General features: G+C 35.0%; 1 protein-coding gene across 4 annotated transcripts in view; it reads left to right on the forward strand.

Annotated features, from left to right (window-relative positions):
- Positions 1-24,611, forward strand: part of SEMA3D (semaphorin 3D) — a 206,623-nt gene that overhangs the window by 148,502 nt on the left and 33,510 nt on the right. For all 4 annotated transcript variants that reach the window (XM_059934032.1, XM_059934031.1, XM_059934034.1 and 1 more), the window contains 3 exons: positions 12,593-12,707; positions 13,892-13,961; positions 16,981-17,125. In XM_059934032.1, the coding sequence (XP_059790015.1) occupies positions 12,593-12,707; positions 13,892-13,961; positions 16,981-17,125 (330 nt within the window). The remainder of the gene's footprint in view (positions 1-12,592; positions 12,708-13,891; positions 13,962-16,980; positions 17,126-24,611) is intronic.

Genomic DNA, 24,611 nt, shown 5'->3' on the forward strand with positions numbered 1-24,611 from the left:
GATAGGTCAAATCCATTTGATAGAAATTCATTTATAACAAAGTAATGTTTTTACCCTCATACTAAATATATTGAAAGTTAATTTTAGAGGTGGAGAAACGTATTAAGGAAAAATTTAGCTGCCCCATTTATAAATTTGTATCATAAAAATATAATCTAGACTTTAAGTATCAGCCATGGGATATTTTATTTATGAAAAAACTCCTATAGAACTGCAAAGACAGAGAGAATTGTAGTACATAAGTCTTCCCACCACAAAAAACTCTGAGGCCACACAGCAAGATTTTGTCATGCTATTGTGTTTGGATAAAAAGCTAACAAATTGTGATATCAAATAAGGACTTGTGATGGATGAATTTCCTTAGAAGAAAAAGAGAGATAGTAGAGGTTCTTCTTAAATTGATGTATCTCTTTACTCAATCCCTGTCTTCAATTAGCACCCTCTTCAGCATTTCCCACTACACATATGATCCACTGGTTAATGTTTACAATATTTGGTTCTAAATGCATCTTTGTAATTTCTTAATTGCATCCCACCCTGCCCAAGTTACTAACTTTATTTATTAATTTAGGATTAAAGTGCGGTAAAAAGTGAGCACTCATAAGTGGCGATTTCACTGTCGAGATTAAAAATGACTTGAAGTCTTTAAAAAAAAAATGTCCTGCAAAACAATAACAAGTTTAAATTAAAAAAGAGCTTTTCAGCATCATTGTTGCTGTTACACATTATTTTCACATAAAAAATGTTCTTGTGACATTTTGGGGAACATATTTATTCCTCTCTGTTTCATTTTTTTCATCCCATGAGGTTATTATAATATTGTTTTTCTGTTTTCAACAGGTAGTAATGTAATGTACATCTATGCTGTGAAACAAAATTAAGTTCAATAGATATAAACAAAGCTAAGAAGGAAGAGAGCATGCTAGAGAGAGTTGAGAGTAACTGTACACTGTTCTGAATTTACAGAGCTTTTCAGTAACATGAGTCCTTTATACTATTTGTTCCACCAGGATATTTCCACAGTACCTATTTATTTGGAAATATTAAGGTTTTTTTGTTCTTGTTATTATTGTTTGTTTTCATTTTTAGCTGATGACCTTCAGGCCAATGAAAAACTGCTGACAGTTTAAGAGCTCCCTATGTCTTCAGCTACTAAACTAAAGTAAAAGTTGTTTTATTGACCTGTCAAAGACATTACTGTTAGAGTGAGTAGTATATAGTGATTGGTGGGGAGGAGCTTTTGGAAATAAGCAAAAATTACACAAAATGAACAAAGAATTGTTTACAGGATAAGGGTGAATCTCTTCAATTTTGTAACCCATTCCTTCATTATTTTATCATTTAATGATTTCAACAACAAGAAAATATAAGTTCTGTGCAAAGTGCAGACACTGGGAGGTAAGTAAACCCCTGTCCCTTTTCTTTAAAACCTTAGAGTACAGTGAGGGTAATAGAGACATAAACAGATAATCACAATATAATGTGATCGAGGTCAGACTGAGAACTCTGTGCATTCAGTGAAGCTCAAAAATTGAGTCCTACAGGGGTAGGACATTATACTTGTACTTACTGAGTTTATAACCTAGTGCATAATATATGTATTAAACAAGAAAGCACACAGATTAACGTATAACTGGAAGGTGTGATAACTGCTATAATGGAAAAATCACGGGGTCAATTAGGAAGAATAGGTGGGCTTTAGATTGTATATGGAAGGTCTCTCTGAGAAAGTGACTTTTGAATCAGATGATAAAAATGATTAGGAAATTGCAGGGCAAAGGTGACAGGGATGGGGAAGAATATTCCAGGCAGAAGGAAAAGCACATGTGAAATCTCAGAGGTGGGAAAAAGCACTCAAGGAATAAAGAGAGATTTACTGTGACTGGAGCAAAACAAACAACTGGAAAATTAGCAGGATAGTGGTTGTTTCCTTTTAAAACATGCACGAAAGTTCAACAGAAGTCTTCAGAAGTCTTATCTCTCCTGTTCATAATTAGGACTGATTGATAACCGCAGGTATTGATTCCACGATGTACATAAAAGGCTGCAACAACTTCCTGTCCTATTAGATCCTCCATGCATTTTAATTCTCCCTCACTCCTATTCCAAAGACCTTGATACTATGCCTGTAGACAAAAGACTCCTATACTCTTAGTAACTGTGCTTTCCAGAAGATAAGGCAGAAATAAGGAAAATGCACAAAGAGATACATTCTGATATTTAAGAAACACCAAAAAAAGTTTATGGGCATAGATTTAATATTTGAACATATTGAACTTGATGTAGTTCTGGGTTATGCTGTCGTAATAACCAGTTAAAAATATAAACCTGAGACTCAATAGGGTCTAGACTCATGAATGTAGAAATCACCAGTGTATTGGTGGATCTTGAAGTCATGGAAATGTCTGAAATTGCCCAGGAAGATTTGTAGTACAAGATCAAACAGCAAGGACAGAATCCTGAGGTACAATGACGTTTAAGAAAAAGCAGAGGAAAATGTCCACAAAGGCAATTGAGAAGAAATAGTTTGATAGCAGGTAGAGAACTGGACGAGAGTACTGTCACAAGTCAGGGATAAAAACGATTTCAAGAAGAAGGCAGTTATCAGTAATGTCACACACCAAAAGGAAGTCAGGTAAGATTATGACTAAAAGTCACATATTAGTTTTGGCAGTAAGGATATAATCAATAACTTTTGCCCAAATGATATGAATGTTAACCTGAAGTCAAATCTAGACTTACATCTCTGCTTTACTTTTTTTTTTTAACATCTTTATTGGAGTATAATTGCTTTACAATGGTGTGTTAGTTTCTGCTTTATAACAAAGTGAATCAGCTATATGTATACATATATCCCCATATCTCTTCCCTCTCGCGTCTCCCTCCCTCCCACCCTCCCTATCCCACCCCTCTAGGTGGTCACAAAGCACCGAGCTGATCTCCTTGTGCTATGCGGCTGCTTCCCACCAGCTATTTTACATTTGGTAGTATATATGTCCATGCCACTCTCTCACTTTGTCCCAGCTTACCCTTCCCCCTCCCCATATCCTCAAGTCCATTCTCTAGTAGGTCTGCGTCTTTATTCCCGTCCCGCCCCTAGGCTCTTCATAACCATTTTATTTTTTTAGATTCCGTCTATATGTGTTAGCATACAGTATTTGTTTTTCTCTTTCTGACTTACTTCATTCTGTATGACAGACTCTAGGTCCATCCACCTCACTACAAATAACTCAATTTTGTTTCTTTTTATGGCTGAGTAATATTCCATTGTATATATGTGCCACATCTTCTTTATCCATTCATCTGTCGATGGACACTTAGGTTGCTTCCATGTCCTGGCTATTGTAAATAGAGCTGCAATGAACATTGTGGTACATGACTAGGATTAATCTCCAAAATTTACAAGCAGCTCATGCAGCTCAATATCAAAAAAACAAACAACCTAATCCAAAAATGGGCAGAAGTCCTAAATAGACATTTCTCCAAAGAAGATACACAGATTGCCAACAAACACATGAAAGGATGCTCAACATCACTAATCATTAGAGAAATGCAAATCAAAACTACAATGAGGTATCACCTCACACCGGTCAGAAAGGCCATCATCAAAAAGTCTACAAACAATAAATGCTGGAGAGGGTGTGGAGAAGGGGGAACCCTCTTGCACTGTTGGTGGGAATGTAAATTGATAGAGTCACCATGGAGAACAGTATGGAGGTTCCTTAAAAAACTAAAAATACAACTACCATACGACCCAGCAATCCCACTACTGGGCATATACCCTGAGAAAACCATGATTCAAAAAGAGACATGTATCTGCTTTACTTTTTTCTAGCTCAGTTTCTTAACCTAGAAAATGAGGACACCCATCTCTTCCATGACTATTTTACCAGGCAAATGAAAGGCTTAAATGAGATCATATGAATTTGGATGTTGACAGATACAGAGGAAAGTACTGGAAAACAAGGGCTACTTAGATAGATTTCTGTTTTCAAGCAGTTAACCATCTAAGAGATCGACACGTGAATAATGTGAGTACATGATCATACCACCCTAAGTTACATGTCAAAAATCATGTACACACATATACACGTCATACGTACACACTTTTGGAGTCAGCTCAATTAACTGCTTAGGAGTGAAAGAGTGGTAATATGTGTATATTTTGGGAGCTGGGGGGTGGTGAGAGGCAGGTTAGTTACCAAAGTTTACTGAGAAGAGATGGTGTATCATTAGTTTTAAAGGTTAAAATTATTATTATTACTTTGCCCTAATTTTTAGCAATATTTGTACTTTGAGGATAGAACTTATTTCTGGACAGAGTCAGAAGAATTTGGAGACATCTCTGGTGAAAATTATGTGAACAATTTGAACAATGCAAATGTTGGACAAGAGATAGGAACAGAGAGATTCACTAAATAGTAAAGAAACTAACCTAGAAGATAATTGACAGCCTCAGGATAATAAGTACCTTCATCCAAAGAATCTCCTTCAAACTCAGTGTGTTTATCATTACAAATGGGAGAACACATTTACTAATGAATTATTTTTCAGTAGTGTCACTACTTTCCTGTCAAACAACTTCTTCAGTTTTCTCATTTTTAAAATAAGGTGCTTAGCCTAGAATGCTTTCTAAAGTCTTTGTCAGGCTCTATAATTCTTTGATTTGAACAGTCAATATTTTCAAGCACTAAATGGTGCACCTTACACCCTGGACTGCTCTCATAGATGGTAAATTACACAGGTCTTCGTAGAGAGGTAATAAATGCTGACTGAAAGGGTAGGTGAAACAGCATGAAATAAACCCTCTGAAAAGATTTGGGTCTATTTACTTTGCAAGTTAGTCCTTTCTGATACTATTATTTATGATTGTGTGATGTTCATTACCGTGTGTGTGTGTGTGTGTGTGTGTGTGTGTGTGTGTCTGTGTGTATTTCCTTTCAAAACCCACCCTGTAAGTTAGTGTGTATAAATACCAGTCACTTCAGTGGGGCTTGCTTGCAACTTTCTGCCTCAAGTTTGTTTTGCATTATTTTGGGATTCTATTCATTTTTGGAAGCATTGTCCATTCGCTTACTTAGGCTAGTCCGCTCTGGATTACAGCTGCAGGTTATACCAGTTCTCCTTTTGTTCTGCAGTATTTCCTTTTGTCAATGCCAGGAATTCAGTTTGGTTGGATCTTTCACATAACTTGCCTGGGGGTCTAATTAATAGCCCTTTGCTTTGATTCTACTTGCACTGTCTATTTTGATATATGATCCTATTTGGACAATTACTGCCTTTGAAGATTTGTGTTTTTAGGCTGATGACACTTTCCGTATTTATTGATTTCCCCCGAGTTGTGGTTTTTTTGCTTACTTTCAGCTTGTTGCTTACAACCTAAATGAGAGATTTAGAGCCCACGAGTTACAGATGTGCTTTTGCTTCACTTCCATCTGTTTTCCTGTCAGAAATTCCTAGGCAAGGATTAATACTGTTGGCCGTAGCTTTTAAAACTTTTTTTTTAATTTAATGAACTCTGATCCTACCTGAAAAAGACCGCTGAATATGCCTAGATTTGCCTAAATTTAATCTGTTAAATCTTAGACACTGAATTCTTTAGCACAGTGTATTACCCAAGTCCTGCATTTCTAATAATCTTTACAAGTTTTTGAAGTAGTTAGAAAAACATGTTCTCCATTTCGATTCTCCAGTGGCAAATCAAAAACAGTCATGTCTAAACACTAGAGTTCTTTTTAGGAAAAAAAATTTTTTTTGCCTTGAAAGTCTATTCAGAAGTTATCCCTTAAAAACCACTGTGTGCAATACCTGCCATACAAGTTTTTTGTTTGTTTTTTCTTCTCCCCTTTGAGATGTCTGAGTTTGCCTAGTTTTGTTTCTTCTACTGCTAAGGTATTTCCAGATTATTAATAGATAAGTAGAAGACTTGTTATTATTTTCCTTTTATGTTTTTATTTTTAGTGATCATAACTTTTTTTGCATCTCAATGAAAGAATTAAATGAAATATGGTTATGACGTATTGCTGAAGAAGATTCGTAGGCTGAAAAAGAAAGTACAACATAGTTCTCTCATTTGATTCAGTGGGTTTAACTGCACTATCTTTCATGAGTTCATTTAATGTATTAAAATATCCTCACTTAAGCTCTTCCTCTCAGTATAACAGTGTATTTATATATATATATATATATATATATATATATATATATATATATATATATATGACTTTTATTTTAATATATATACATGTCCTTCTAATGAGCCTCCTGGGAATCTTATTCTGGGTTTGACTTTTTGTTTCTACCACATGATGATAATAGTTTCAAGCTTCTAAATAGGCCATCCTGCATTTGGATTATCCTTATCATTATTATTGACTTATACAGCCCATATAGACCATCTGTATTAAGTTTACAGAGTTTCTAAATTCTGTCCCTAGAAATAACTCAGTGAAAATTGAGGCAGCCCAGAGAGAAGTACATTGAACAATTGCTCTGAAATGTCAGTTGCTGTGATCTTACTTCAGAACTTCCTGGTGCACATGGGTCTTTAGGTGATTTGAAGATATAGCTCAACACAAGATTATTTAAAACCTGCAAGGTACAGCAGTTATTCTAAATAACAAATCAGATAAAGAGTACGAATGATGTATTGAAATACAACAGGCATTAAATCAAAGACAGAAAAGTATTTAATTGCCCTAATCTTTTTTTAATTTGTAAAAAAGATCAGTAGAAAGCCTGTGTGTTTGTCTCAATGTGATAGCTTCAGTTATGGAAAAACAAATGTTTTTTGTATTGTGGTATTTGGATCACACTTCACAAGAAAGTGGGTAGTGTTAGTTCAAGATAAAATCTGTGAGATTAAATGTTATTGATGGGTAGAATGTGGGAGAGGGGTGCACAAACATGCAAAGATATGGTTTCTAAAGTGCTTCAGGGAATTCCCTTCTCTTGTCTGCACAAAGATGCAGAAGAGCTCCATTAGGCAAAATAACTAAATTTTAAGCAAAAGAGAATTTGTAGCCTCTGACTTCACCATCGAACCTTTTTTCTTTTTTTAAATGCTTAAGGTGTACTTATTTATTTGAAAAGCCTGGTGTCCTTCAACTTAAACTAATTAATATGGCTACAAATTTCTGAACGCACATCTCTATTTTAATAGAATATACCGTGTTCACAAATGTCTTAGAGGTTTCATTGATTTATAAAATGTTCATGATTTAAGAGCATAGGAGCTAAATGTCAATTATTACACTTTCCAAGAGCTTCTGTTTCTCAATATAAAGGTGAAAATGACAATATTTATAAAGTGCTGAGAGATCCTTGGAGAGGATGGTATATAGAGATAAAATCACATTTAACAGATGAACCCAGCATAGTGACCCAAAGGTCAAAAGATACACTCAATACAAGTTCACGTGTGACAGCTTGTAGCTACTCTACATGTCTGTGTAAGATTTATAAGGACTTGAGTTTGCTATGACAGTAGAAGGAAAATGGAATCACCATTAACCTGCCTCCTGACTGATCGCCCCATTAGGAGATACCAGGATTAGAAGATCACAGTATTTCATAATATGCAGCCATCACCCAATCCAATGATTCAGAGTTAACTATATTTTAAAGCTGCACAAAGATTGTAACTTGTGTTTTGTTTTTCATTTTTAAAATTTTCTGTTTTCATTAATCACTTAAAAATTAAGAAATATTGCAAACATATAAAAAGCTATAAAGAATGGGAAAACAGGCACCCTCTGCACTCACCACCCAGATTGCACACATGTGGTCGGGCTTTTTTACATTTAATTTCTTTGCTACTTTCATCTGCATCTTTGTGTAGAGGATGGAAAGGCTTTTGGCAATCTGACCACAAAGAAGCTGTGATAAATAGAGTGGAGACACACAGAAGTGACCAGTGACTAAAAGCTGCTGATTTTGACATCTCAGTAATAAATCTATAGTGTTAGTGAGACAGCTGTGTTCTTTAGAATTTCACAAAAATAAGCAAGGAGGTGAGAGTTTGGTACAAAAGTGGTTACTTCCCTTTCAGCCCTCTTCTGGGCTTAAAGTTCTCAGGGGGGATTTTGTGGATTTGCAAACAAATCCAGGGACTGAGAGCTGGTCCACAAAGTCAGTCAACTGACACTTCCCTGCAGGAGAAATACAACTCCTTGTGAATTGAACTTTGCCATCCCAGGTCATGCTTCTGGATGTCTGTAAGAGTTACTATCCAGTCATTAAATGCTTATAATCCATTCCTGAGAGCTATTATCCCAGAAACTATACTTGTTTTCCCGTTGACAGCAGGTGGCTTTCATCTTTGACCTGGATTTTTGTGCTTGTTTTTATCTTTTTATTCCTTGAGAGGCCACGCACAGCAGCTAGATGGGTAGGTGAGAGCATTTAAAGATTCTTTTGTTCAAAGGATTGCAATTTCCACTTGTCAGGTTGAAAAAAATATGCAGGTACAGTATAAACCTCTTTTCAGCAAATTTGGAGCTAATAGAGTTTTTTCATGGTTTGTCTTAAATATGGTGATAATTGCAAATAGAAAGAGGGACGGTGTTTGAAAATGAGCCATTTCTTGTCACTTTTATCTAATAATGTGTTGAAAAGAGAATGTGATTGCTCATTTTTATGATGAAGTAGTAATATGTACAATCGTCAAAGGGATGTTACGGAGCAAATATTTGATATTATCTGTTTATTCACTTAGCAAAATAATTTGAATAACTGCTCTGTGCTAGGGGTAAAGCAGTAAACCAAACATGGTCCCTGGTATTATATTCATGATAGTTGATATATTTCTTTATGCATATTGAATCAACACTATTTTTTAGTATTTATTACTGACTCAAAATATACAAATATAAGCAATGAAAATTTTATAAATATTATAAATATGTAAGAAGATGCCTTAAAATAGACTTTAGAGTTCTGCTTAGTACAACTAGGGCTCTGCTAAAATAAAAACATATAGAGGCTAGGTATGAGAATTTAAAAAGATATAAATCAAGGGTCAAGGGAAAGATGAGGAGATAACTTATCTTGTATTTTTAAATTTATTTAAAAATCTCTTTCTTTCTGAATAATGCCAGATAACACATTTTGTCACTGGGATCTTACTGTACATTAACATAGAATTCATTATTACATTAGGAGGAAGCATCAGTATTAACATCTGGATTTATATTTATTAACTGATCTGAGGATATTAGCAGTAGAAATAAAAGTCATGTGTAGAAAAGTCTGCCTTTGCATTTGCAGACACAGGAAATCATTTAATAACTAGCTGAAATATTATTTTTATTATTGAGCAATGATAAATAATAGAGGCACCATATACAAAATATAAATTTAAGAGCAGTTACAGACATGTTTGTTTCTAAAGGGTTATTATATAAAATATATTATATATTCATTTTCTTTCACTTCTTTGCTAATTACTAAATCTTTTATTAATTCTTCATTGTGTACTAAATTACATACAGACACTTTGGCCTGGTATCAAACCCTTCCTTGATCTTACCCCAGTTTACTTTTGTAACATTTTCCTCTATTTCAATTTATCCCAGTCTTCGTCTAAACCAAATTTGTCCTTGTTCTCCATACATGTTCTGAATTGTTTCACCAGTTGTTCCTTCCCCCATTTGTCCAGCATCTAGAATATTTCCTGAACCAATTTCTGCATGTGTGAATCCACCTGTAATTTTAGACAGTATTAAACCTTGTGAGGTCTGTCCTCATTTTCCCAACAAAGAAATTTCAGAGAAGACTCAGTTTACTGGGCATTTATCTATACGTTTATCTATATTTTTCTAAAGGCTTTTGTCAATTTTATTTTGCATTTTTAGCTATTCATTAATTATTAAATATGATCTTAATAAATACCTGACAAGCAGGATGTTAGTGGCATATCTGAAGTAGATGCTGGATAAAAGGAATAAGAGAATGCATTTTCTGCTAAGAATTAAAAACTATTAGAAAACCAACTAGATGTTACTTTGCTTTCTATTATCTCCAAGTGTTAGCAATTAAACAGTATCAGTGACAGAGTACTACTGCCAGAAAAGTCTTTTGTTTATCCAAGTTCTAAACAATTGCTGTGGTTACCATTGTGTTTCTATTATGTATATTTATGTGTACATGTATATGTATAGTCAGTCTTCAACACACATGAACTCAGCTACACATGTTTCAAGGGTAAGTTCACATTGAGTTGGAGTTATTTAAAACTTGCAACACTGAGACATAGTGCAAATTATGAGGTGTGATTATTTTGTTCGTTAAGTGCAAATGTGAGTTCGTGCTAGTTATTGAATTTGAATGTATTTAAATTTTTAATTCTTCTTCTTTTTAAATTGTTTGTTATAAACCTAAAGAACAACTCAAGCAAACAATAATTATTACTCATTTATACAGAGCTATTACTTAAAATACTTCTGTTGTTTAGCAGAGAGGGATGTTAAACACCATTCACTCTGGGTGTCACCGTACCCCCTTGGTGTGAGGTGTTACGGCTATGAAGACAGCTATGGTCTCCATTCTCAATGACCTTGCTTGCCCTCCCTTCTCTCTCCTCCTCCCCATTTCTTTCTTCAAGAAGAGCCACTATTTATGACTTTGAATTCTCCTGTCTGGAGTGGTCAGGTAGATGCTTTTCTTTAATTTAATTTTCAGAGATAAAAGGATCACAGGGAAGCTAGTCCCTAGATATTCGGACCTGAAATTTGACAGCAAACTGTTTATTAACTTTATGGAACACAGACTGCATGAAAGACAAAACTTTTTATAGAATTTAGATTTAAATGGAAATATATTAATGGAAATAGTAGCTTCATAAGTAATTTTTGAAAGTCAAAATTAAGTACTTAATGTATTTATACCATGAAACATCCTTATTTATTTATCATAAGCATAGCAGATCTAGTTGAGTCAAACAGAAAATCATATTAATTTAGTGTTCACAGGGACATATTAAATTAAAAATAAGAAAAATATCTCTTTATGGTGAATTGTTGAACAGCATAACCCTGTTTATTCTACCTAATTGGTATAAATGCTTATGTTTTGCTAAATGTCTAAAGAATATCTTTTTTTCATTTCTTTATTGAGGTATAATGGGCATACAACATTAGTTACAGGTGTACACCATAATGATTTTATATTTGTATATATTGCAAAAGGGTCACCACAATAAGTCTAGTTAATGTCCATTACCATACATAGCTGCAAATTTATTTTTTTACTCTCTTAGCAACTTTCAAATATGCAATACAATATTATTTACTATAGTCACCATGCTGTATGTTACATCTCCATGACTTATTTATTTTATGTATTTTTTTTTTGAATTTTATTTTATTTATTTTTTATACAGCAGGTTCTTATTAGTCATCCATTTTATACACATCAGTGTATACATGTCAATCCCAACCTCCCAATTCATCCCACCACCACCCCCTGCCGCTTTCCCCCCTTGGTGTCCATACGTTTGTTTCTCTACATCTGTGTCTCTATTTCTGCCCTGCAAACTGGTTCCTCTGTACCATATTTCTAGGTTCCACATATATGCGTTAATATACGATATTTGTTTTTCTCTTTCTGACTTACTTCACTCTGTATGACAGTCTCTAGATCCATCCACGTCCCTAAAAACGACCCAATTTCGTTCCTTTTTATGGCTGAGTAATATTCCATTGTATATATGTACCACACCTTCTTTATCCATTCATCTGTCGATGGGCATTTAGGTTGCTTCCATGACCTGGCTATTGTAAATAGTGCTGCAGCGAACACTGGCGTGCCTGTGCATGACTTATTTATTTTATAACTGGAAGTTTGTACCTTTTGACCCCCTTCCCCCATTTCACTAACCTCCCACTAAAGAACATGTTTAAGGAAATATTTCAGAATAAAATAGTGTAGAAAAACATCAATTAGTATTTAAAACAAGATTATTTTTATATGTATGCTATTATGTGTATGTTTATGTTGCCTTGTGTTTAATTAGTAGGGTACTAAATTTGGAAAAGACTGTTTTTAGGTCTATACCAAGGCATATTTCTAAAGTATGCAAATAATTCATCTAAATCATATGCATAATGTACAAATCAGTGGTAACACTTTTTTAACACAAGTTGCCTGGCCTTTGCTAAGCACTTGACAAAAATTTTCCATTTAATAATCAAAATAGCCATATTTCAAGGCATTAATCATATTTTGTCAATGAGAAAACAGAGACTTGAAGAATTAAATAATCTTTTGTAAGTCATAGAGCAAAACTTGGCAGAAACGGGAGTCGATTCCAAGCCTGCCTTATTTACTGTTGGCTTGCACGCATCTGCTCATTCAGCAGAGCTATGGTGTTTACATTGCACATTTAACTGTGAGAAAAGCATTTAATTTTGAAGGACAAAACTGCCTTTTCCCTCCTTCGAAAATTCAAGGACTTAAATATGCAAGCTCTCTGTCTTTGTAAAAGCAGTGACATTAATAAGACACTGCCTATGCTAACCACCAGTTTTAGTTGGTGATAGAATCATGTTGGTAAATCTGTATCTTTATTTTGTTTTCTTTTTTTTTTTCCCAGAATGATGTAGGAGGACAACGCAGCCTGATAAACAAATGGACCACTTTTCTCAAGGCCAGACTGATTTGCTCAATTCCTGGAAGTGATGGGGCAGATACTCATTTTGATGAGCTTCGTAAGTCACGTTTCTTTTTTCTTAAAAAAGTCTTACTAATTAAGTAATTCAGCATTTAATTTATTTTAGCCCCAAATGCCTGATTATAAAGCCCAGGACAGCTTGCAGGAGTGGTGCTTACTAAGTTCTCACACGCAAAGAACTTGGAGGTGCTCTAGGTCTGGGTGTTCATCGTAACGAAGAAGTTCCCCTTTTGTGAGTGTCCTCAAAGTTATGAGGGGAACAAAACTGCAGCAAGAGACAGAAAGATACTAGCTCTGGGACTACAAAGCCCATCCATTCTTCATGTGGTCTTTTATTTGGAAGGAGCCACTGGCTATAGGTAGCAAGAACTTGGGTTCCTTATTCTGTAGATGCCCTCTGCTGGAGAGCCCTGGAGATCTGGTGAACTCTGTCGCTCTGACTTGTTAATGAAAAGGATACTCTGAGAAGCGTTAGATTCTTCTCTTTTGTTTCCCCTTTTTACTCCTTTCAAAAATTCTAGAAGGAATTTTTCAGCTGTAAATAAAGTTAGTATCATTAGCTTTTACTTTTTGAACTTTTTTTTGGTTTTGCCATGCAGTGTAAAAATGATGATATCATTGAATGATTTGTGTCAGTATTGTATTTACAGTATTAAATTATATATTCAGTATTCATGGATGATTTCTTATGCTGTATATAAGCATGCTCACCTGTTAAATGATATTTTAAAGAATATTATTTACATATACTTTAGTATCAGTGTTGCACAAGTAATTACACAATACCACACAAGGAATGAACTAGTCTAGCTATATTCATATTATTACCAAATAGGTAATTGAATTACTAACAAGTTGACACAATTACAGGACAACACTTTTTTAACACTGGAGGGTAAAAATAACCTGTTTTTAGTTTCTGTTCTATATGAAATCACATACTCCTAATTGCAAACAGTCATGGAGATTATCAAGTGAACCATCCCATTTATAGGTGATTGAAGTAAACACCTTTGAGGGTGAATGTTCAATTCAGTGTCACACAGCTAGTGAGAACTTGTCTTTTCCCCTTAATTTCTTATGTCATAGTGTAATGACTTTCACTGTTATCTTAATTTTGTATACTGTTTAGAGTCTCAGGAATATTTCATTATTAAAGAAAAAGCAAACGTGATACTGAAAAATACAAATGTAGATTCATTATTTTTTTCCCATTAATAGAAGACATTTACTTACTCCCCACAAGAGATGAAAGAAATCCTGTAGTATATGGAGTCTTTACCACAACCAGGTAAGTTAAAAAAAAAATGCCTGTAATCCTTCTAGAGAATTGTTGTATCTATGTAAGAAAATACTTATATGTTCTTTTTGTCCCTTCCTTTTGTGTGAAGAAACACACATTTAAAACATTTTACTTTTTCATTTATTGTTTCCTAGAAATCTTTTAATATCAGTACATAAAAATGTCTCTGTTCTCTTTACACCAGCAAAGTATCCCCTATATGGATTAACACAATTTATTTAACTAGTCCTCTCTACCTAGGCATTTGCGTCGTTTCCAGTCCTTTGCTAGTACACATAATGCTTCAATGACTAACCTTGTACATACACTATTGCCTGTAGGAGCAAGTATATCTGTGAGCTAAATTCCTAGACTACAATTACTGGATACAAGGGCACATACATATGTTAATCATAATAAATAGGTTGAGCTGCATGACAGAGAAGTAATACCAACAAAATACATGTCTTAGTCTTTGTCTAGGCTGTAATCATGAGATGACACTCTTGACTTTTAAAATGTCTTCACATGCTCTTATTTGCACTTCCCCATTACTCTGCAAAGATAGGAGTGTGACTGTTATTATCACCATATCATCACTGCTCTACTGACTTAGGCAAAGGAAGTTTGCATTACATGTACTTGTCCAAAGAAGAGTAGCCAATTAGTGGTAATACTGGGATTAGGACTACAAGTATCTTCCTAATTTCTACGCCTGTATTCTTGCCTTCTTTCTGAGTAATACTGTCCTGTACTTGTCACTGAGGCTCTGTGACTTCCTTAAAAGTTGTCCTAGCAGCCACGAAGCTTTCTCAAAGAATATTTGGACCCCCACTTAATCTTATTTAATATTAATTTTATTGAATTCATTAACTTACATTTGACTCTGTTCCAAGTGCACTTTTATTCTTGTTACCTACGACTGCCTGTGTTACATTCTTTGAAATACTTTTCACTTTTTCCATAGCCCTGCTGTCGGTCGTTATCAATGTATACTGCTATCAGTATTGGAGGAATTGGCAGTATTGGCATTAGTATTAGACAAATGGTCTTACTGCCTCCTTTTGAATAAATTATTAAAATATTTTGTGGGAAAATTATAATTTATTTTCTGAGATATTACTGTCATTTAGTTCACAGTACCTTATGGATAAAGTCAAATGTACTATTGGTTCAGAATATATCAAAAACAAAATACTATTTGGTTAATTATAAAATTAGAGTGGAAATATTTAAATATGAGACTAGAGAAAATATCCTAAGAAGCTGCTATTTTGAACTCCATGTTTCTGCTAATTTATATCTGAACTAAAAAGGTGCAGGAAGAGCACGTGCCTGTAGTTACTCAAGTCAAGTATCTCAGCCCTGGTTCTCTTGGCATCTTTCCATTCACAGAATTTTCTTTAAAGTCACTGTGTGTTTCACACACAAGACATAGATGTGTGCCAGAGAAATGTAGCCCCAAGATAGTTCTCTTTTTCTCTTATTGAGTTTTTGCCCACCCAGAGTGTGAAGTTACAAGTCAGCTCTTTGTTCTTGGTGCACTTTGTTATTTTATTTTTCATGCTGCCCTGAAGACTGTGGTAATGTCAGGATGCAAGTCACATCCTTGGTCCAATGAGAAGATGTAATTAATCTGCAATAACACCATGATGCATCGTTCCTTTAAAGTATCATAGGCAGGTCATATGATTTTTATGGGGCCATCATTTCCCTACCTAGCAGCCAGTTTTCTCCCGGCTGCCTATTTAACATCAGCTCCTGATGCTTCGCATTAATGTCATTCCAAGAATGATTAATGATTGAGTTACTTATGTTAGTGAATCCTAAACTCATTTGTGTAGTGCTAAGTCTCTTAGAGTGTAAAGTGTGACCTTGTTTTTAAGAACAGGAATCACTGAAAATTTTAGATTCAGAGAAAATGCCTTTTAATTTCTGGAAATAAACCAAGATGAGGGCTTCCCTGGTGGCACAGTGGTTGAGAATCTGCCTGCCAATGCAGGGGACACGGGTTCGAGCCCTGGTCTGGGAAGATCCCACATGCCGCGGAGCAACTGGGCCCGTGAGCCACAACTACAGAGCCTGCGCGACCGGAGCCTGTGCTCCGCCACAAGAGAGGCCGCGATAGTGAGAGGCCCGCGCACCGCGATGAAGAGTGGCCCCCGCTTGCCGCAACTAGAGAAAGCCCTCGCACAGAAACGAAGACCCAACACAGCCAAAAATAAATAAATAAAATTAAAAAAAAAAAAAAACCAAGATGAAATATCTGATGCTGCTGCTAACAATTTTCATCATTAGTTTGCAAAAATTTGTTGAATTCCCATGGAGCTTTGCTGCCTCTTAATTGGATGTGCCCCCTTCCTGTGTAATCATGATTAATTTTAAGCATCAGATAAGTTATATACATAAACTCAGAAATTCAAAAAGGAGCAAAAAGATTATTTCAGTGTTTTTAAAATTAATAAAAATTATATGAGGAAATCATTAATAGCCAGTATTTATGGACATTCATTCACTTTAAGAAAACAGATAAATATTTATTGTTTACATATCTAAATATTCCTTTTTTTAAAAAGTAGGTAATGTAACTTCTGATTGTGTAAGTTCTTTAGAAGGCATTATGCTATAATAACTTCAAATAAAATTCAAGAGCGTGTGAATAAATATAATACTCTTTCCTGCATATTCCTGTCTATCCTCCAGTTTTTCCAGGTAATTCCTATTTGTCCATCAGGTGTCAATTTAGATGCTACCTACTCCCGGAAAACTTATCAGACAGCCTTGTATTGGGTACCCATCTGTGTGCTTGCTTAGTTTACTATAATTACCTGTAATATAAGTGTTATCAAAACTTATTCAGGATTACTTGGCTGTAAGCTCCTTGAGGACATACACACATTTTGTCTGCCGCACCTGTCAGATAGAATGTCCCGAATAAATGTGTCCACAGCACCTGGTTATAGCATGTGCTCAGAGAATGTCCACTGAATGGACCAGTGAATGACTGAATCATGTTGCTTTCTTTCAGCTCCATCTTCAAAGGCTCTGCTGTGTGTGTGTATAGCATGGCCGACATCAGAGCAGTTTTTAATGGTCCATATGCGCATAAGGAAAGTGCAGATCATCGTTGGGTGCAGTATGATGGAAGAATTCCTTATCCCCGACCTGGTACAGTATGTATCCATGCTTAATAATCCAAGTATTTTAAGTCCATATTCTCTTCCTAATCCTAGTATAATAAACTATGCTAGTCACCACAGCAACATGCACTGTGGTTTTAAAATAACTGTTTATTTACAGTGATGTGTTAGTATGTCTGACCTTCACTGGAACTTAACATTTTTCGTTTGAGTAAGAATTTTAAATACTACAGGAAACGACGGGCTATATCGTAAGGAGCAGACAGACTATGCTGAGAATATAGTGTTTATCCTCAACGTGTCTATAGAATCGTCAAAATGAGTTAGTATCTAGAATGACAAATATTCCAAGTTAGAAGGAAATGCTAGTAAGTATTTATTCATCACATACAGCTCTGCATGTAGTTAAGAGTCATCTAGTCCCCACTTCTACCTTAAAAAGACGACATCAGTTGTTCATTTAAATGATCTGTTCTCTTGTTCTGCATTTATCTTTTCTTTATTATGTTGCACCTTGGAATTATATGCATATTTTAGATGTGGGAAAGACATAGAAAGCTCTGAGTCCAAAATTCTATTCAGATAGCATAAATCATGTTTAGAGCAGAAATGAAACAGGTAAGAAATGTGTTTTAGAGTTTCTGCATCTGTTTTGAAAAAAACTTTGCAATTTAAAATCTGTATGTGCATTATAAATGGAAGGTTTTTGTTCTGTTGATGTGATTAAAACAGTTTGTTATTTAAATATTTTAGAATTAGTTAATTGGCCTAATATAAAGGTAAAATGCCTCTTTTAAAAAATTAGGATTCATTATGAATATTTCTACCAAGAGCTCAAAACAGTCATCAAAATCCCAGAAAAATCACTGATGTAACCCATCTAATTCTACTGAGTTTTATCTTATGTTTGTTCTTGAAGAGAAAACAGCTGGTAGCCAGGCTTTCTGAATTCTCTTTTCATCTTCCTGTTATGTAACCTAATTAAATTGGGGAACCACACTTTACAACCATGTCTATTTTCCCTTTTGTAATTCCTCAATATGTTTCAGGGATGTTTCTGAACTGATTATGGGATAATCTCAACTTTGGTGGAAAAAACTTTCTGCAAGTAATATTATGATTTTCAATATTCACTTTTTAATTTTCTTTGAACATCAAAGCTGTCCTTGCTTGTTCTGTTATTTCTTTAAACAGTAACATAGGGTGTAGGTACTCTTCTAAAGGCTTTATAAATCTTAATGTAATCTTTATAATGATTCTATAAAGCAAATGCTATTATTATTAATGCCATTTTACAGATGAGCTATCTCAGGCACAGGTAAGTGCAGTAACTTGCCCATGGTCACAAAGCTAGTGAGTGATGCAACTGAGTTTTAAACCCAGGTATCTTGTTGGTAGAGTCCAAGCTCTGAGCCCTTGTACTTTGACACTACATTAAAAACTTTTTATGTTGAATTATATCTATTTTTCCCTTCCATGGAAGATCTTTTACTGAATATACATAGTATATGTAATGATTATATATGTGAAGGTTGTTTGAGTTTTTTTTTGTTGTTTTTTGTTTTTTGTTTGAGGAGGATGGTAAAATTTCAGAGGGCTCTCTAGCTGGGGAAATTTTACCATACTAGGATTCTGGGGTTAAATGTCAGAGACTGTCATACTCTGAGTTGTTTCTACATATGTTTATTCTCAAAAATAAAGACTGTGACCATTCAGGCCATTAAAAACAAATCTTTAATTATCTGGATGTTACAGGAGAAAGAATTTGGGACTGAAATTACCCACATTCGTTACAGAAAATTATTTCCCTACCTATATACAGCAGTTGATTCTTATAATACTAGGAAGTTGATTATCAAAATGACCACCTGCCGATACATCCAGATCGCATCTGGCAGTGTAGGCTGTAGGTGCTGCAGAGGTGGCAGCTGTCACCACTTCCCTGCTCCTCCCTGAGAGACCTGTGAATGTCATGGGAGCCTAAAGGCAACTCGCACCTTACATGACTCTGCTCAGAAGCACATGGGCACTTCTCTGATATGTGACCCGCGAATAGTAAAACATACATGTCAGTGAGGAGGGTTTTCATCATTGAGGAAAGAAGCACCTCCTTATGTTAAACAGAGCAGCCTTTGCTGTTGGAGTACTCAAAATACAAAGTGTTTACACTGTAGATATTTTCTTGAAGAGTTCAGAATTATCTAGGGAATAAGTTGTATCCAAACTACCAAAAATACTTTTTTTCTTTTTAATAATTTAGATAAAAGGAAAAATATCATCAGGCATAAGGAAGTGCTGTTTAACAAATTTATTCTTTTATCCCTTCTAAACATCATTATTTTCCTATGCTTTTGTAAATGTGTAAACACATTCGCATCTGAAGCTAAGCTTTGCGAATTATGCCTCGTAACTAATCTTTAATCCGTAGCCCATACTCGGGCCACTGTTGGTAACTGAGACAGAAAGACAAAGTCTCCCTTAGGAAGACTCTGTTAGAACACTCTCTTTGATCAGGTACATTATGTTCTTTTATAGAATTTAGGGAAAGAAAAATATATCCTAGTTACTGTCAGGGATTTTAACTTTGGGTTTATTTATTTATTTATGGCTGTGTTGGGTCTTCGTTTCTGTGCGAGGGCTTCCTCTAGTTGCGGCAAGCGGGGGCCACTCTTCATCGCGGTGCGCGGGCCTCTCACTGTCGCGGCCTCTCTTGTTGCGGAGCACAGGCTCCAGACGCGCAGGCTCAGTAGTTGTGGCTCACGGGCCCAGTTGCTCCGCGGCATGTGGGATCTTCCCAGACCAGGGCTCGAACCCGTGTCCCCTGCATTGGCAGGCAGATTCTCAACCACTGCGCCACCAGGGAAGCCCTGTCAGGGATTATTTATCTTGCTTTATAGTTTCAGTTAAAAGCGGCATTCTTTCTTGTTCTGAACTAAACTCAGATTGTGTCTACACTGGTTTTAGATGGGGAGCAACCAGATAAGCCAGTTAAAAAAAATTTATTTATGTAAAATAATATTACTGAGATATTTAAAAATTTTTTTTTATTTACCATCTTTTTCCAATTGATTCTCTGTAAGAATAGTGATAACCACTCCCCCTGAAAGGTTTGCAAGAGTATCGAGAAAGCTACCGTAACTAAAGGGTATCAGTTATTTCGAAGTAACTAGCTACTTTTGTACTCTCTTTGAAATCTGTGACCACGTTTGAAAATGTCTAAAATCGTATGTAAATTTGTAACCTTTTGCTTCCTTAATTCTTTATTTATGTTTTCAGTGATATCTTACCTTTTAGTTGCATACAATGATTAGTCAGATTTTCCACATTATATTTTATATTTGGAGGGCTGGTGCTGAAGTTAGGAATATCATCTATCTGATATGAAAATCTGCTACACAAATAAGCTTTTCATAAACTAAGGTTACCATTTAAATAACTCTGTCATTTAATCATTGAAATTATATTTCATAGTGTATCAAGTAATGACTCTTGTTAAGTTTGAGAATCTAAGAACTGGAATGGATGAGAGACACTGCATAATTCACTCTCACTTTACAGAGGAGGAAACTTATGCCCAGAATAATAATTTTCTCAATATCATATCACCAAACACGGCAGAGTGAATAGGGATGTTGAAGTTTTCTGACCAGTCTTTTTTCCTTTATTCTTTGATATTCTCTAATACTCACCTATCCCCTAAATTCACCTGATTAATATGCTACTGAATGCTCTACCTAAAATTAACTGCATTTATTTTTATACATTCTCCTGACATACTTGCGCATTTGTTTTTTTTTTTTAAGCAGCCTAATTGTAGTAATTTTTGTTTAAGTGAAGCTATGAGTCTTATTTTCTACAAACCTCCAGCTCAGAAATTTTAGTCAAAAACCATTATTCAACCCATCTTATGATCCAGACACAGTAATAAGGGCTCATGTTATCCATACATTCTTACAGACAACTTAATGGTGTAGATATTATTATCCCAATTTTATGGATAAGAAAAAGCCCAATGAACCTAAATGTCCATCAACAGATGAATGGATATAGAAGATGTGGGATTTATGTTATATGTATAGTGGAATATTACTTAGCCATAAAAAATGAAATAATGCCATTTGCAGCAACATGGATGGCTAGAGATTATAATCCTAAGTGAAGTAAATCAGAGAAAGACAAATATCATATGATAACACTTGCATGTGGAATCTAAAAAAATGATACAAATGAACTTATTTACAAAACAGAAATAGACTCACAGGCATAGAAAACAAATTTATAGTTACCAAAAGGGAAAGAGGGGGGAGGAATAAATTAGGAGTTTGGTTTAACACACTACTATATATAAAATAGATAAACAATAAGGTGCTATTGTATAGCATACGGAACTATATTCAATATCTTGTAATAACCTATAATGGATTCTGAAAAAAGAATATATATATATATATATATGTTAATATAAATGAATCTCTTTGCTCCACACCGGAAACAAACACAACATTGTAAATTAACTATTCTTCAATTTAAAAAAATAAATAGAAAAAGCCAATGAGGGTAAGCACATGCTCATGGTCTCATAGTTTTTAAAGTGGTGAGACTAGGATTAAATTTAGAGCCATATAACTCCAAATCAAATGCCATTAACCCCCATGCTATTCTGCCTTCAAAGTGATAAAATCAAACAACCAAACAGAACCTTACATTGTTTCTCCAGAGATCAGTCTGTTCTCTACAAAAATAATAGTGAAGTGTTGAAGCCTTATTGCACTTGTCATTTCTTTTATTGTAATTCAGGGGAACACATCTTACTTTAATCAAAGCATTGCTGAATAATTTGCTTTCTATGAAATGTCAGGATCTTTACTCTAAAAGCCACTTTCCACTTACGTTAAATATTTTAAATAGATTATTTTAAAAACCACCTTTGCACTTACATTTTCTCATCCATGTTGCTATTAAGGTTGAATTCTAAGTTGTTCCTCCAGCAGTGCCTTCTGTTGACATTATCACTCCGGTAAATAAACATTAGAACTTTCTGTGTGCCATAGCTACTTAATTTTTTTAGTTTGACAGACTTCTGTACTTCCTGTGATAAAAAGTCAAACCTAAACTCCTAGCCTTACAATGATATCACTACTCTACAATGTTAATAAGCCTGGAAATTCAAGAATGCACAAGATTCACTTAACAGAATTCCTTCACTTCAAGTGATTCTTCTGCCCTCTGGTGTCCAAACAGAGTCTCTGAACAAATTATATTTCGTTCAGATGGGCCTTACTGAACTGCTGGGTCTTGGTAATAAGTTCCAAGTGAAATGCAGTATGGAAGAATCTACCATACAATGAGTGATAACAGGTCAGATAGAGAAACCAAACTGAGATCAGGCAAAAAAATCTAGGGAAGATTTGTAAAGGCAGAAGATTTTATTTTTGATATTTGATTTATTATTAAAAATTTACTCTGTAGTTTCATTCTGTGTTGATAAGGAGTTTTTATGATTTATGCATAAATGTAAATATTAATACATGTTTACTTGAAAGTGAGCTTCAGTTTTTAAACTATTCTCTTATCAGAAAGGTGAGAAGAAAGGACTTCTTGAAAAAAATTTATTGTGGTAAGGACACTTATCGTGAGATCTACTATCTATCCCTTATTATCTACAGGCTGTAATGTTGTATAGCAGCTCTCTAGAACTTACCCAGTGTAACTGAAATTTTATACCCACTGATTGATGACTTCCCATTTTCCACTCCCCCAAGGCCCTGGCAACCACGGTTCTATTTTCTGCTTCTATGAGTTTGACTGTGTTTTATATATATACACATAAGTGGAATTAAGCAGTTTTTGTCCTTCATGGCTGACTTATTTTACTTAGTGTATTGTCCTCTGGGTTTAACTATGTTGTCACAAGTGGTAGGGTTTCCTTTCTTTCAAGACTGAATAATATTCCACTATATGTATAGACACTTTTTAAAATCCATTCATCAGTCAGTGAACATTTAGGTTGTTTCCACATATGGTATGAAGGGTTGTCAAAAAATTAAAAAGTAGAATTACCATATGATCCAGCAATCCTACCTCTGGATATCTGTCCAAATGGATTGAAATTGGGATCTTGAAGAGAGATTAGCACTCCCATGTTCATTTGCAGCACTATTCACAATGGCCAAAATGTGCAGTTTTTGAAGTTAAAACATTAAAGAAATGTATGTTTCACTGCTCCTGAATCATTTTCCCATAGTTTTTTTTTTTTTTTTTTTTTAATTAATTATTTTTTTTTTTATTTTTGGCTGTGTTGGGTCTTTGTTTCCGTGCGAGGGCTTTCTCTAGTTGTGGCAAGCGGGGGCCACTCTTCATCGCGGTGCGCGGGCCTCTCACTATCGCGGCCTCTCTTGTTGCGGAGCACAGGCTCCAGACGCGCAGGCTCAGTAATTGTGGCTCACGGGCCCAGTCGCTCCGCGGCATGTGGGATCTTCCCAGACCAGGGCTCGAACCCGTGTCCCCTGCATTGGCAGGCAGACTCTCAACCACTGCGCCACCAGGGAAGCCCTTCCCATAGTTTTTAAACAATTTCTAAACCTCTAATTTTGTAAAAATAACAATTCATTTTTAAATTCCATTTCCTCCCAAATAGTTACTGCTTTTACTGTTAAATGTGTCACCTTTACTTTTAAAGATCCAAACTTACACATGAATTTCCCAACTAAGCCTTCATTTTTTGGTAGGGAGCAAAAAGAGGTAGTTATCGGTACTGCTTTTTAATTTCATAACTTGTTTTTACTATGTATATACTGGTGAATGATAAATGCATTAAAATTCCCATTAATAGCTTAAACAACAGCAAAACACATTCTTTTTGTGTGTATAGGTATTAGAAAGAGGTGATGCAAATGGTGACTCTGAGAATACCTGAGAATGGTGACTCTGAGAATTCCTTGGTTCAAACATTTGAAGCAAAGCAAATAGTTCAAGGAACACCATAATATGGTGAAAAGCATCCTTGACTGTATACTAAAGACATGATCTCTTACCCCAGCTCTGCCTCTTACACTGTCTGACACTGGACACATTGAATACATATGCTCATTTTCAGCTAGAACTTCCTAATTGTTTTTGTTGTTGTTGCTTTTCTTTTGTTTCCTGTTAAGTCACATAAACTACCAAAACCACTAAGCTAGCCTCCTTCTTCATGTTTATTGACCTTCTATGATGTATATCTGAGTATAGATAATATGCTCTTGTCCTTTTAGTGAGAAAAAGAGAAAAATACTGAAATGTCCTGTGAAAACTAAGAGTTGTTTAATCTCAAGTAATCCCTGAAAAAACATCTCCCCTCTCCAATTCTATTTTAGGAATTCAGATCTTTAGAAAAAATTAAAATCCTTTTTCTGAAGTCACATTCATATATTAATCAGATCCTTGATTTAACTGACCCACTACAAAGACAATGTTAAGTGATTTTTCAGCTACCATTATATGTAAAGTAATGAAATCTCATCCTTTCTATAACATTTCA

The sequence above is a fragment of the Balaenoptera ricei genome, chromosome 9 (genome assembly GCF_028023285.1).
Source record: "Balaenoptera ricei isolate mBalRic1 chromosome 9, mBalRic1.hap2, whole genome shotgun sequence".
NCBI classification, from domain to species: domain Eukaryota; kingdom Metazoa; phylum Chordata; class Mammalia; order Artiodactyla; family Balaenopteridae; genus Balaenoptera; species Balaenoptera ricei.